Source organism: Equus caballus, chromosome 8 (assembly GCF_041296265.1).
Source record: "Equus caballus isolate H_3958 breed thoroughbred chromosome 8, TB-T2T, whole genome shotgun sequence".
NCBI lineage: Eukaryota > Metazoa > Chordata > Mammalia > Perissodactyla > Equidae > Equus > Equus caballus.
In genome coordinates, this window is record NC_091691.1 from 23,989,658 (window position 1) to 24,004,883 (window position 15,226).

General features: G+C 40.8%; 1 protein-coding gene across 9 annotated transcripts in view; it reads right to left on the reverse strand.

Moving 5' to 3' along the window:
* The window catches only part of IFT81 (intraflagellar transport 81), a 185,717-nt gene that overhangs the window by 74,412 nt on the left and 96,079 nt on the right, over window positions 1–15,226 (reverse strand). For 4 of the 9 annotated variants that reach the window (XM_070220198.1, XM_070220200.1, XM_070220201.1 and 1 more), the window contains 4 exons: window positions 4,831–4,995; window positions 4,213–4,316; window positions 3,501–3,681; window positions 746–835 (listed from right to left, as the gene is read on the reverse strand). In XM_070220198.1, the coding sequence (XP_070076299.1) occupies window positions 746–835; window positions 3,501–3,681; window positions 4,213–4,316; window positions 4,831–4,974 (519 nt within the window). In that variant the 5' untranslated portion in view covers window positions 4,975–4,995. Of the gene's footprint in view, window positions 1–745; window positions 836–3,500; window positions 3,682–4,212; window positions 4,317–4,830; window positions 4,996–6,118; window positions 6,234–7,005; window positions 7,752–15,226 lie in introns of those variants that run through there. The other 5 variants (XM_070220197.1, XM_023647177.2, XM_023647176.2 and 2 more) reach the window with 5 other exon arrangements.

A 15,226-nucleotide genomic window follows, 5' to 3' on the forward strand; every position in this document is an offset into this window, starting at 1 on the left:
AACACAAAATCCATGAAAGTGAAAATTACCAAGTGTTTAGAGAAGGAACTTATACGACTGATGACAATGTACAAATATTTTTGGGAGAACATTAAGTAACATGCATTAAAAATCCTAAAAATTTCCAGACGCTTTAATGAGCAATTGCATTTCTAGGAATTTATTCTAAGGAAACAATCACAGCTACACAAAAATAAATTCACGTAGAAGATAATCATAGCATTATCTCTAATAGCAAAAAATAAAAACAAAAAATGATTTACCTATCCATACTACGGAATATTAGTCATTAAAATTCATACTATAGAAAGATAATGAGAATATATTCACAATGTAATAATTAAAAAACCAAGATACAAATTACTATGTATGGCGTGAGCCCAAATCCACACATACATACAAAAAAAAGCCTAGAAGGATATACAACACATTAACAACTGGATGATTTTTTTCTTTTTTGTCCTTTTCTCTATTTTCTATAATATATAACTGATGTATATATATTAGATAAAGACCCAAAACGTAATCTTTTTAATCTATGATAGTGGTCTATGAGAACTCACTATGAATTTACTCTGGCCTCATTAATTTCTTCAGTAAAGAACTAGCAAAGGTCCTACAAAAGAAAATCTGTCAACTGCTGTCACTAGTTTCTATATAGTCTTAAGACTTATACTCAATTAACTAACAAAGATACTAAATCTAATATCATTCAAAAAATATTATTATGCTTTATTTTCTTTACCCTTCTTATTTCTGCTGCCGAAAATCCAGATGTCTTGAGCTGCTCACATTCTTTATGCAAAGTTTTAAAGGCTTCTATCAATTCTTCATACTAAAAGAACAAGTTAAAAAATTATAAACTAATGACTAGGTCCAGTAGGCTTTTCTTAATCAGGTTATCAATTAACTTATGGTGATTACTTAAATCATTATAGAACAGTATTAAAAACATATCCTAAACATTTATATGGGACACAACAAGGTAAGTGTGTATAATCTGGTCACTAAATACTTCTCCAGCTTCCTCTCTGGTTACTTTTCTTTCCTTTTTTATTTAAAAAAAACTCCCATCTCATCTAGGCTCTTAATTGCAGTAATTTGGATTTTTCTCTCTATCTGTTCCTCCTCTTCTTTCTCTTCCCCTCATCCTACTCCATCTATTATTAAAGATTTTATTTTTCCTTTTTCTCCCCAAAGGCCCCTGGTACATAGTTGTGTATTTTTAGTTGTGGGTCCCTCTAGTTGTGGCACGTGGGATGCTGCCTCAGCATGGCTTGATGAGCGGTGCCATGTCCACACCCAGGATTCAAACTGGCGAAACCCTGGGCCACCAAAGCAGAGCGCGTGAACTTAACCACTCAGCCACGGGGCTGGCCCCTCTGGTTACTTTTCTACCTTACAGTCTATATTCCAGCTACACTGATCTTCTTTCACTTCCTGGAACATTCCATACTCTCATCTCCAGTTTACGCACCTTATTCCCTCCAAGAATACTCTATTGACGCCCTCATCTCTAACCTGGATAACTCCTATTCATCCTTCAGGTCTCAGCATAGATACCACTATCCTCAGAGAAAGCTTCTCCAGCCCTGTACCTATCCTATATCAGAGTATCATGATATCAGAGTAGATATCATGTAAAATTATAATTGCCTAGTTATTTGCCTGTCTCCCTCCTCTAGACAGTGAGAGCCAAGAGGACAAAAATCATATTGATCGTGTACACTTTTGCATCCCTGGAGCCTAGCACAGCGCATAACCCATTTAGGTGTTCAATAAAAAGTAGTTGAATGAATGGAAAAAATCACAACTCTTACCCAAAATTTTTAAAAAACAGTATTTTTTGTGAGCAATGACAGGAAATTAATAATATTTTTCTTGACTGATCATATCCTACAAATCTGTAAATCATTCATTCAAAGACTCTTTATTCAGAAAGACAAGGTGAATTTTTTATTAGGTTCTCTGCTAAATGACTGGCTAAACATGTAAGTCATTTTATATATACACACCTCAAATATACTTCGAGAACAAATATGTCTTTATTATCATTAATTCTTCCATTAGTTAACTGGGCATATTTAGTAAAAACTATTAATAAACTTCCTTCAGAAGAATTAGTATTTATCAAATTTATTGATGGAGGAGGGTAGGGAGGAGAAAATATTTCACAGTTACACTTCCCTATTTCCTACATTATATAAAGCCTTCAAAAGTAGGGGCTGGTGTGGTCTCATTCTGCTGTACTTCTCCCATGGCATCTTCTGTGACATTTGACATAATTATTTGCAGAAACCTTTCAACTGCAGAAATGTCTTAAGAGATCAATATTGACTCTGAGCGCCTGCTATTGCTACCCAAAATAACAAAATCTATGAAAAAACATTTAGTTGGTTGTTTTGACTCAATCCAAATTTTGAGCACATACCATATAGAAGCAACTCTACAAAACTCTAGAAGAAAAAAAAGATGGATAAGACATGATACCTATCTTCATAAACTTCACAATCTAGAGAGAGAGACAGATTGACAAGCCATTCACAACAAACTGGCACAAATCAGTCTATGTACCTACTATGGAATAAAAGCATAAAGTGCTAAACAGAGGTACTTTTTGTGTTTTTTAATCAAAGTCCTTTGAAATCTTAAGCCTGAATCCTCTTTTTTTTGTTTTTGAGGAAGATTAGCCCTGAGCTAACTACTGCCAGTCCTCTTCTTTTTGCTGAGGAAGCCTGGCCCTGAGCTAACATCCATGCCCATCTTCCTCTACTTTATATGTGGGACGCCTACCACAGCATGGCGTGCCAAGCGAATCCTCTCTTTTCATAGTCTTTGATCAGCAATGTGCTTTGAAATCCCAGGACCAGGAGCCCGATCATCCAGAATCCTCAGTAGTTAAGAGCTTTAGGATCTTAAGGCCAAAGCCTAATATTACCCAGAATTCTGGTGAGAAAAGTATACTGATATTTCAAACTCCAGGCCCTTTCTCTATCTTCTGCCTGATTGAGAAGTCCTTTGAAATGCAAAGCCAAGCTTCTTTGCCTACACACAACCCTCACAGGGGCTCACATGTCCAGATTTGCCTGGGATAGTGTCAATTTATACCTTGTGTCCTAATGTAATTATGATGACAATCCCTTTCCCTCTGATTTGGATGACAAATTGTATAGACCTAACTGATCGCCAAAGTGCTCTGCAGTCCCAAGCCCAGTATCCTTTCTATACACAATTCTTAAGTATTAAATTATTCTAAAATCCTAATTTCAGAGTTTTTTTCTATCCACGTACCACTATCACTGAAATGGTATTTGTGTGCAAAAGTCAATATTTTCATACATGATTACAGCTGAACATTTGCTGATAACTGTTTTACCTTTTGGTGTCACCTGGAAATAGAGAGACAGCAAATAAACTAGAGAGAGATTAAAACGTATTTGAACATGTGCACCTTGTAATCCATTACAGACAGTTTAAATTACCATTTATGTATTGTATACCTGTTTATTGGTATCAGCAACCGTTTCATCCTGAAGAAACTCACTTGGTACATCAAGCTTTATTAAGAAACGAGCTAAATATGCTCTTTTTTTCAATTCATTAGTTCTCTGAAGAAGCCAGTGGAGCACTGGGTAAATTACAGGTTTACTTCCAATCACGAGACCCTGACGAAAGATGCTCCTATGAAAAGAACACACACATACACACAGGCTTATAAGTAAACCTTGAAACATTTGTTCAAAATCCTACTTACAATTTCATGACTGCTTTCCATGACTATTTAAAAAAGATAAAACCAAGGCTATTCTAAAGTAAATCTGTATATTAACAATAAACATAAAATTAGGCCCTCAATATATCACTGGAATATAGGGGGAGGTTGTATTGGAACCATTAATTGGTACAGTCAGCTTTAATACTTCACTAATTAGGCAAGTTTAAGTTATTGTTTTTATCTAGGATGACAGACAAATGATAAAACGGAATAGTGGCTTTATCTGACTGTTTTGATTAGGAGAAAGAACTGACTCACTTAAGACTTGTGCATGACCAAATAACATTAAAAGTTCAAGATTATTTTGAAATTTAGTGATGTTCTGAGGCCACTGGCTTAGGGAGACCAGGTATTGCCTAGAAAGATTGACTGTAGCCTATGAAGGCTTAGATATTAAAGCACAGTTTTAATAAAGCAACACACTCTCAGATTCTTACATGTCTGTGGCATTTCCTGGAGGTTTGTATTTAAGAATACCAAGAAGGCTCAACATCCGTTTGGCTGTCTGCTCTGGCATCTCCTCTCTGATGTCAACAACTTGCTAACAAATAAAGAAATTGGAAAAAATACGTTATTATTGTATATCTAACAAAGACAATATTTAAACTCACTGACAAAATTGTTCTGCTAGAACACAACAGGCACAATGGTCTCTTCATAAAATAGATTAAGTATGAAGGCTCCTAGGTTCCAAGTGAGGGTACATACAAGTCAGATCAGGATTCTTATTAAGAACATCAAGCTTAAAAGTCTTATGAAAAAGACAAGTGTATGAGAGATATGAGGTAACTTGCAACACAATAAAACCTTTTGTAAAAGCATTTTCATTCTATTTATGTTTGGAAGTAGAGAAATAATTTCTAAATAAGGTATAAGTAGAAAATTTAATTTTTGAGCCAACAGAGAAACCTTAAAGATCATTTACTATTACTTTTCAGGCATGGAAAATAAGGCCCAGAGAAGTTAAATACTTTGCCCCAGACTGACAAATATTTAGAGGTAGAAACTGGCTTTCCTGACACCCTTTTCATCACAGAAAAAAAGAAAACTCTTACCTTTGGGTCAATCTCAGACAGAACATCATTGAGAACCTGTAATAGTTGCATTGGCTCCAGGGAATCAAATGTGATTAAATTATAGTTCTTCCTAAAAGGCTCCTTATTGAGATTGTCCACGATGAATTTGATTTGATCACTCATAATTAGGTCTTATAAAATAAACTAAAAAGTAAAAAACAGAAAAATTCCTCAATGTTGGTAACAAAAGTTCCGGAAAAAATTAGCATTAAGTTGATAGGAAGTAGGCATGAAAAGTATAACTCCACATGGCATACAAAATGCTGTGAGAAGGGTTCTTTTGTTGAAAGAAATCAGAGTATGAAGACTTTATTATGGATCCTACTGTACATACTGTTAATATTTAATGCCAAATGTTTTTACATATGCAACTGCTGTGATAGCAATCATCTGAATTAACATGAACAAATGAATAATAAATCCCACCTACATTAACATCTCTCCCATTCATCTCCACAACTTCTATCTAGGGGTAAAAACTTGTTAACCGGCAGACATACTTCTAATTTTTTTTATTAGTAACCCATGTTAATCTAGATTACCAATTTCTCTTGAAAATCAGATCTGGCAACCCTGGGCCCACTTGGTACCGGGCCACATCCAAGTGAAGCAGAGCGTAGGCTGCAAGCTTCAGCCTGGGTATGCGCTCTTCGGTTTTGTTTTGGCTTCCTCCACCAAGCCTTCTCCATCCATTTGTGTTGTCAGCTTAGCCCTGGAGGCATCGCCTCCACCACCCTAGAGTAATTCAGACCTCCATTTCCTTTGCCTTCAACATGGAAACAGCCTCATGTTTTCTAGTTTCTGACTCTCCCATTCCAAATCATTTGTAGGCTTCTCATTGCATACAAAATAAAGTCAAAACTTCTTGGATTTTGAGACTGTTTAAGATCTAGCTGAATTTAGCCTTTCCCAAGTTTATTTCCAAATTGTTACCTTTCACCTTTTCAAACTTCAGTTGACTTTCAATAGTGTTTCCACCTTTGCCTTCAATTAATGCTGTTTTCTCTGCCTAGAAGGACTGTTCTCCCTTTCCAGGTCACCAGAGGTGCAAATCCTAACTGTCCTTGGAGCCCTCCAAATGCAAGTCCCTCCAGGGGAATCTTTCTCAAGCTAGTCCCCACATTCTGCAAGAGTAACAGCCCCTGCTCCTCCAAGTTGACCACGCTTTATCTGCACTGCTCTCCTACAGTTACTTTTGTATTTTGTACTAGTTACTAATGTACATTTTTGTCTTCCCTACAAAACTGTAAATTCCACCAGGACACACCTGTGCCTAATTCCATCTCTGAACATCCACTGCATCTCAAACAGTGACTTCTTCCACTAGAATGAATGAATTTGTTCACAGGATCAAGGCCAGAAAAAACGTAAGCCTAAGCAGGCTGGCAGTGAAAAAGACCATAACTTTTTAAAAAACTATCTCATTATTTAATTGCTGAAACAGCTTTACTAAGGTTCCAAGTGTTTTCTCCATGCAGATGTCACTTGTTTAGTATGGGAAGAAGCAGTATAAATTTTGCAGGCAGGCAATGTTTTAAACTAGCAATTTAAAAAATGAGTTAAAAATTAAATGCTAAAAAAGAAACAAAGAAAAAAATTACTTCAGTGCTCCAGTAGTTTTTAACCATGAAATGGACAGATGCTATTTTACCCAAAGACATTTGTGGGGTTGCATGCATCTTGCTCTGTAATAGGTTTTTAAAATTGGGTGGGTGGAGCCAGATATTTAGAAAACATAAAAATGTGAAGATATTATCCTTTCTCCATAATCATGATAAAACTATGAGTAAATGATTATTATTGTTAAACATATAAGTCAAAAGACGGTAGAAAGGATAACCAATGTGGTTTTAAAATTTGAAGTTTCCTTCAAACTATTAAAGGGAAATCTTTACATAAATTAAGTACAAATTCACATTGGAGATGCAAATTTTCCAGTTAAAAGTATTTTAAGTAAAAGTCCACGTCACAATCTTCGCACATGTATCTAATCTTCAACGATTTAAAATTTTAATATATATAATATTTAACATGTATACACACACACATACATATTCTTTTTTTCAAAAAAACAAAAACAGAACACTTGGATAAAAAGTACAACGTTGCCAGGAGAGGAAAAGAAACTAGGAGACGTCCCCCCTAGCGGCCCACCAGCTTTCAGACGGTCACCCGCGAAGGACAAAGATGTTCTGAACAGGTAGGTTGTCTATGCCCAGTGGGCTCTGCGCTCTAAAATTAGCAAAAGCAATTACTCTCCCTCCTGCAGCGGAAAGTCGCCCCACTGATTCACAAGCACTTACCCACGTAAGAACCCGGGGGGGGAGGGGGCGAAAACCAGGACGTGCGTTTATCTGGCACAACTCGGGACAGAAACGACGCCGCTCTGGTCCCAGGCTGGCACGAGCGCTGGACCAGCAGCCTCCTGAGAGTCCCCAGAATAGTGTCCCCACCTCCCCACCCCGGAGCTCGGGAGAGGGACAGGGGACCCCACATCCGCCCCGGGCACCTAGCGGGGGCTGATCTGGGCTCCCCGACGGCTCACCCCGCCGGGGAGCGGCCTGGATCACCGCGCGGCCCCACACGGGCCGACCCCCAATTTGAGGGCTTCCCTGCTGCGACCCCTCCACTTGCGAGGCGCTGCCCTGGGAAGGAGGGGGCGGGAGTTCTCCTCTATTTCGGGGTTCGGGGGAGTTTCCGACCGCGGGCTGGGGAGGTTACCTCAAATTCTCCTCACGAAACCACTCCTCCCACCCCCCACCCCCCACCCCCCCCCAGGAGGCATCCGGGCTCCAGCGGGTTTCTAGAGACGAGCTCCTTGGCAACGGTTGCTAGGCCGTGGCGTTCGCTCACTTCCGGCGGGGAGGGCGGGCGCGTTTCCGCTGGGCCCCTGGGCGCGCGCTGGGCCGAGGCCCGGGAGGGCGAAGCGCAGAGCCGGCGCCGCGCCCCCTGCAAAGCGGGTTCAGGGCCTCCGAGCCCCTGCGGGCAGCCTGCGGAATGCGCGGTTATCACCCTGGCAATAAACTTTCCCGGACGTTCTGCAGTTTACAAAATACTCTCTTCATTATTAACCCATTGAAGTGAGTGTGCCCTTTCATTCATTCACCAAGCATCGGTGATGACTTCTTTGAGGGCCAGTGGGATTTGGGTTGAGGAAGCATTTGGCCTGAGCTTCAAATTTAAGTTTTTGACATAAATATCTACAAATTAGGTTATAGGTGGGAACAGCTGGAGAGTCTCCGGCAGGATTAAAAGAAGACACATTCATCACAGAGATTTCAGCTTCTTTCTCACGTTATTGGGCCACGTAGCCTGTACTGGGAATTAAATTTCTTTAAATCCGGTAATTTTTTTAATATGCTGAGAGCCTGGGGGAAAAAAAAAAGTAAATGGCCTAAGACTCCTTTTGAAAGTGTCTTTAGGCACCAGCAGAAATGAAGTCCTCCTTGTCGTCGTCTTGGAGTTCATATCTTATGAGGTGGGCAGGAGGAAGATTTTCGTGCCCAGATCACAGACGAGGATCGGAAGTCTAGGGAACTAGAGACCCCAGGATTGCACTAGCTGACTTAAGGGAGACCTTAGTTAGTGAATGGTATTTTGAACCCACTTCTGTTAGACTGGAGACCACTGTACTTGGTGATGGCAGCTGGCAATAAAAAGAAGAAAAACACGAAATTCCTCGCACCTTGAAAACTTTGTTGTCTGCTCAAACATCTTGGAAGAAACCAACTACAGATTTAGCATCAGGTTTACAAAAATAAGAATAATAGCAACAAATTCCATAGTGGACATCTCCTCTATGCCCTGCACTATGCTGGCTGCTGGGGATGCAGTGGAGGGCAGGAATTACCTGGCCCCTGTCCTCATGGAGCTGACAGTCTAGTGCAGGAAGAGAGACAATTGAATGGGCAACACTAAGACAACTGTGATAAATGCTATCATAAAAGGATCCGATGATGAGGGAGCCCAGAGTAAGGATCCCAAGCTTATTTGGGGCTGAAGGGACCGTACCATGAGGAGAAGTTCCACTGGACAAAGTGATGTTTATGTATCGGTAAAAATTTTAGCCAAATAGGAAAGGGGAGAGTTTTCTGGTCAGAGGGAACAGAACATTCTGCATTCTGACTATTGAACTGTCAAGCGAAGGCACTCTGCGAGACACTTGGTGAAAAATGAAGACCGATACCAGATCATAGATGCTCACAACCAGTTGGAGGAGGAAACACTTAAAACCTTGAAAAGTTAAATAATTTAAATAATTCTGGGAAAAACAATAAAAGATTCGTATAAGGGACTACAATAATTAATTGATCCTGTTTAGTGTATTGGGAGATTCTCCTGGCTGCCCAGATTCGAATCCTAGGTCTGCCATTGTGTGGCCTCACCTCTCTGAGCTTTTGTATCCTTACCCGTAAAATGTGGCTGTAATAATACCTTCCCCAAAAGAGTTGATGTGAGGATTGAGTTGATACAGATAAAATGACTAGAACAGTGTCTGACACTGGAAGAGCTAAGGACATTTTACCACTTTCTTCTTTTTAAAAAAATGAGATGATTAGATTTATTCCTTCTGTAGGGTCTACAGATGTAACTTATGGAAAGAGAAGAGTGGCTTATCTAACAGTTTTTAGTTCCTCTTCTGCCTGTTGCAGCTGTTATAGAAACACTGTACTTTTCCGTTATGAGACTGCAAACTATGTAAATTCAAGTAAGCAGTGGAATCTGCTCTTTGTGCTCAAACTTGAAGGGATCTTATGCTTATTGTGATTGCTCTGGAACACAGGGAAGAATCTGAGGCCAGTCACTATGCTTCCTGGGATCCATATACTGAGAAGCTTATGTTCCAACTTGAAGCAAAAAAGAGAGACGTAGAGAGGCCTGCACTTATTGGGTCCCTGCCTATCTACAGGGCCCAGACACAGGCCAAAGGAAGATTTGCTACCACTCCCTGATTCATTTATGATAAAACCGTGGATGGATTCGTGGAGGGATCCGAGAGGAATTTCTCAGCACAGTTTCACCACAGTGAAGGCATTGCTGATTACATCCCAAGTCAAACCACCTACTTGAAGACTTTTTTTCCTTAGATGCTATGCTGAGTCTTCCTTGTAAACCCCTCAAGATAGATACCTCTTGGCTGGACTATATTTGACATCTTTACTAGGTGAAGGGAAGTCCCATTTGTATGAGACAGCCTTTCTGAAAGACTCCCACTCCTACCCTGACTCTTTCTCTTTTTCCAAAAAAATAGCTTTATTAAGATGTAAATCACTCGGGGGCTGGCCCGGTGGCCCAGAGGTTAAGTTCGCATGTTCCACTTTGGCGGCCCTGGGTCTGTGGGTTTGGATCCTGGGCCTGGACCTCTACATCATTCATCAAGCCATGCTGTAGTGGCATCCCACATAGAAGAACTAGAAGGACCTACAACTAGGATACACAGCTATGTACTGAGACTTTGGGGAGAAAAAAAAAGAGGAAGATTGGCAACAGATGATAGCTCAGGGCCAATCTTCCTCATAAAAAAAAAGATATAAATCACATACATACAATTCACCTACTTAAAGTGTACAATTCAATTGCTTTTAGCATATTCATAAAGTTATGCGACCTCACCACTATCTAATCCCAGAACATTTTCATTACCCCAAAAACAAACCCTATTCCCTTTAGCCATCATCTCCCAATTTGCAATTAAAAAACCCCACTACTTCCCAGCCCTTGTCAACCACTAATCTACTTTCCTTCTTTATGGATTTGCCTTTTCTGGCCATTTCATATACATAAATGGAATCATAAAATACGTGGCTCTTTGTGTTTGGCTCCTTTAATTTGGTATAATGTTTTCAAAGTTCATCCATGTTGGGGCATTTATCAGTACCTCATTCCATTTTATGGCAGAATGATATTCCATTGTACGGATTTTTGTTCATCCATTTATCTGTTGATGGACATCTGGATTGTTTCCACTTTGGGGCTGTAATGAACAATGCTGCCATGAACATTCATGTACATTCCTCCACTTTATATAAAGCACTTCCATTGGCTAAGTCAGGTGAACATGGTATGCACATCAGGAACACGGGTAAGCGGCGGGAGGGTGGCCATGCATTCCTGAGTTTGTCTTTTCTTTGCAGTTCTTATTAAGTTTGGCCTCTTGGGGGCCCCTGGTTGTAGACTACAGGACCCAAGATGTGGATTCCTTAGCAGTTTTCGACTGTAACAACAGACAGCTGTTGAAACCTACGTGTCCCTTGCTACCAAACCATTAAAATTCCCAGTCTGCTTCTCTGATGAGCCCTCTGATGAGAAGATGCTGCTATATGGAATCGTCCTTTCAGTGTTCACCAGCCTCTAGTGGAGGAGAGGATGGAAGGGAATGGAGGAGGTGGGAGAGAAACTGGAAGATTTTCCCTTACCTAACCTTGTAGATACTGAAAGGACGAGCCACAGTTGTGAACCTCTGCTCTGGTTATTCAGAGGGGAAAACAATCACTCCTCGTCAGGTGTATTTTTCAAGACTCAGTTTAGTACAAGATAAAAAATAAGGAGAGGGGTCATTATTTCATGCAGTTGTGAAATCCAAGGATATTATTACCTTCAGGTATAGCTTGATCTAAAAGCTCAATGATGTCATCTTGACATGCTTTCTCCCTCCATCTCTCCGTCTCCCATCCCTACTTTCCCCAGAATGAGCTGCTAGTAGCAACAGCCTTACATTCTGCCAGCCTAGCAACCTCAGTAAAAGTAAAATCTTTTCTCCAATAGTTCCAGCAAATTCCCACAGCTGACTCTCAATGGTCTGAAAGGTGTCAGACCATTCTTGAATCAATTGCTAGGACTCTGATGGACATAGTAACAGACTGGGTGAGAGTGGCTCCCCAAAACAAAGGGCTGCATTTTCTTACCAGAGGCAGAGATGTAATGCCAACAAGAACAACAGATGTCTCATACAGGTGGTCAGGGAAGGTAGTTAAATCTTGAAAGCTGGCTAAGCAAAACCAGAAGAGGAAGAAATAAGCCTATACTTATTTTAGGGAGTATCTGTATCAATGAAAACTTTCTCCCTAATTTCTTTCCAATGAATTATCTTTCTGCAATGCAGGCTTCCATCATGGGCCATATGATGTCTTGGGATAACATCAGACCCTCCAGATCCCCCCAAAAATCTCAGTATGCCGTGAACATAACGTCTCCAGCCCCTTCTCTTTTCAGAACTTCCGAACAAGAACTTTCCTGTGCAGAGTACAGGGAAGCCACGCCAATTTTCTGTTTTTGGTATTAAATTTAGACCTTTCATCCTGACCATGAGATATTTCTGGATTCTGCATGAGTATTCAGTGCATGCCAGTTTTCAAGATGCTATCCCATCTGGGGCCACTCTTAACACTGCCCACTTTATCTCATTCTTTTAAACCTGGGAAAAACAACCCAGACGCAGGAACAAATTCGGAAGTGGGTTATTCTGTTAGCCATTAATTGTCATTTAATGCTTTTGCCATCTAGGTTACTTGGAGATGAAAGAAATTAAATTTAAATGGAAGCCTGAATTGAGTTTTGCAGATATCCTAAATTGTCTCTGCTCTGGCAATTTAATCTTGTGGGTATGTTTAGTAGCAGAATGGGCTTTTCTAAAAGGTGAAAAGATAAATAATACGCGAAACATTCAACTGAATGGATGAGATTCCAGAGGTCTTATTAAATGTGTGCCTTGTACTACATCTTTGTCAAATAGTTTTTTAATGTGTTTTTGAGATTAATGGGCAATGTAGAGGAGTCAAAATAACATGCAATCCATGTTAATTCCTTGGTTATAAGTATGGATTGAAATAGAGAATGTACCTAACATTTTTACTGGGCTCAACTAATAATTATGTTATCACTTACTGAGTGCTTAGTGTATGTCAGGAACTTTGTTAAATACACCACCTATATGTCAGAATTTATTAAAACATTAATTTATGTGTGTACTCCTTCCATTTCCCCTCCTCTTGAAATAATTTGCATTGCTTGAAGTTTTGCAGGTTGAAATCAGAAGCTATAATTCTTGTCTTCTGTAGAGGTCTTTGGGGGAGATTATACCCGTTGTCCTCAAAGAGGGAGTGGAGAGAGGATTTCCTTCCAAAGTAAGAAGAGAGAAGAGAGATGCTAAGAAGACTGGGAAAGGATCACAAGTTGATAATTCTGGGGCAGCTCCTGAGAAGGGGGAAATACGCTGGGGAGGCCACATCATTAATCCAGTGGCTTTCAGTGTAGCCAAAGCTTTCCTTGTCCTAGGCCTAACATGGACGCAGCAATGCCATTGGACAGAAAAGGACCAGGCAGCCTGGGGTGATAGGTGGGTGACCAAGCAGTCACCAGGATGGGCTATTGACAGAAGAGTGCAAATGACTCTCCGAAGCTTTGTCACTGCAAAAGAGCCCAGGGACTTGGCATCCCCCAAGGTGTGTGTGAGGGGGAGATGCCCAATAAGGACAGGATAGGGGCTCCGAGTTGGATGTCAGTTGATTATAAAATAATGTCCTTCCTCTGGCAAATCTGAGTCGTGGACTAAAATGAATACCCTCTGTATTAGTCAGCTTCCTGGCAGAATACAGATGGCACACTCTGGGCAATTGAGGAGACTTAATAAAAGACTATTTATAAAGGTGTGGGCAGGGTTTAGGGAAACCAGCACGGGTCCAGCGACAAAGGCAGCCATTACTGCCCTAAGCCTGAAGCAGCAAGAGAAGGGAACAGGCACCAGAAGCCCAACAGAGCAACTGTACAGAGAACGCTGCCCAACGGGAGCCTTTAGATGCAGCCAGTCTTGACCTCACTCTCCTCCCACCCTCTGATCTCCTGCCTGGGCCTCCCATTGGCTAAACCCAACAGAGCACCAAAGGGGCAGGCAACACCTTGAGATCATCCATGTAGATTGGATTCCCAAGACACAGAGCAAGGAAGAAAATGGTGGGGTGGGGATCTGGAGGATTCAGACAGATGGAATGAATTATAAATTGAATTATATGTTGAATTATACAATCAAAATGCCGGGCAGAAAGGCCTTGTGAGGTCAACTAAACCACACCCACATCTCCAAGCTGCCCTGGCTTCCCTAACTGAAGTTCCAGGCATCACATGGAGTTAGGCCTAATTTCATTTCAGCACACTGCCCACACTCACACCATCTCATTTAATCTTCACAACGAGACTGCAAGGAAGGTATTGTTTTTTCCATTTTATAATTAAGGAAATTGAGGCCTGGAGAGTGAATAGAGGGCCCAAGTTCACACAGCTGGCAGCCTGCTGAGCCAAGATTCAAACACAGGTCTGCCTGATCCCAAAGTCATTTTCACCAACCTACTAAACTGGCTCAAAACCGGCTCAGCCGAGTCTGGAAGAAGGACTATAAATCAGGCCGCTGAGGTGGCAGGCAGAGGGATTTTCTGTGTGGGAGGGCCAGTGTTAACACACTGTCTGGCTTTCTCTGCCTACAACGGCTTTGCCAAGGAAACTCTTCTCTTACCCAGGTAGGGATGACGGTTTGAAATCCAAGTGCTTACCCCAGAATCACAGGGAGGGAAGGCAGGGAGAAAACACTTGGCCGATGATGGGAAAAAAGTGTATTTTCATTTCAGATGCCTTTCAAGTTCCTTTTTTCCCAGCTGAGTGCTGGTGTATTTATAGAATTCAGGGGGAGTATTTAAGGGTAACCAGCAGTGGAGCTGCATTTTGGGCCATCAGGAAGCTCAGAATCACAGAGGAAAAGGTTCATGGGAGGGAACAAGAAAAGGCCAAGATCAGCACGCACAAACTGTCCTTCTCTTTCATGTCGCCAAGGCCTTTTCTCCCTCCTGGGCTGATGACGTCAAATCAAGGTCTCTAAGTGTGCTATAGATGGAATTATAGAATCAAAATTACGGACAAACAGATGAGTGGCTAAACAAATTGTGGTATAAACATACAGCAGAATATTATTCAGCCATAAAAAGAAATGAAGCACTGATACATGTTACAACATGGATGAACCTTGAAAACATTAAGTGAAAGAAGCCAGACTCAAAAGACTACATAATGTATGATTCCGCTTATAAGAAATATCCAGAAAAGGTAAATCCATAGAGAAGAATGCAGATTGCTGATTGCCAGGGGCTTGGGGAAGGGGAGAATGTGGAGCAACTGGTTCATGGGTAGGGGTTTCCTTTTGGGGAGATGAAAATCTTCTGGAAACAGACGGAGGTAGTGGTTGCACAATATTGTGAATGTACCAAATGCCACTAAGTTGTTCCCTTTTATTTTTTAATATTTTATTTTTCCTTTTTCTCCCCAAAGTTCCCCAGTACACAGTTGTATATTTTTAGTTGTGGGTCTTTCTAGCTATGGCCTGTGGGACGCC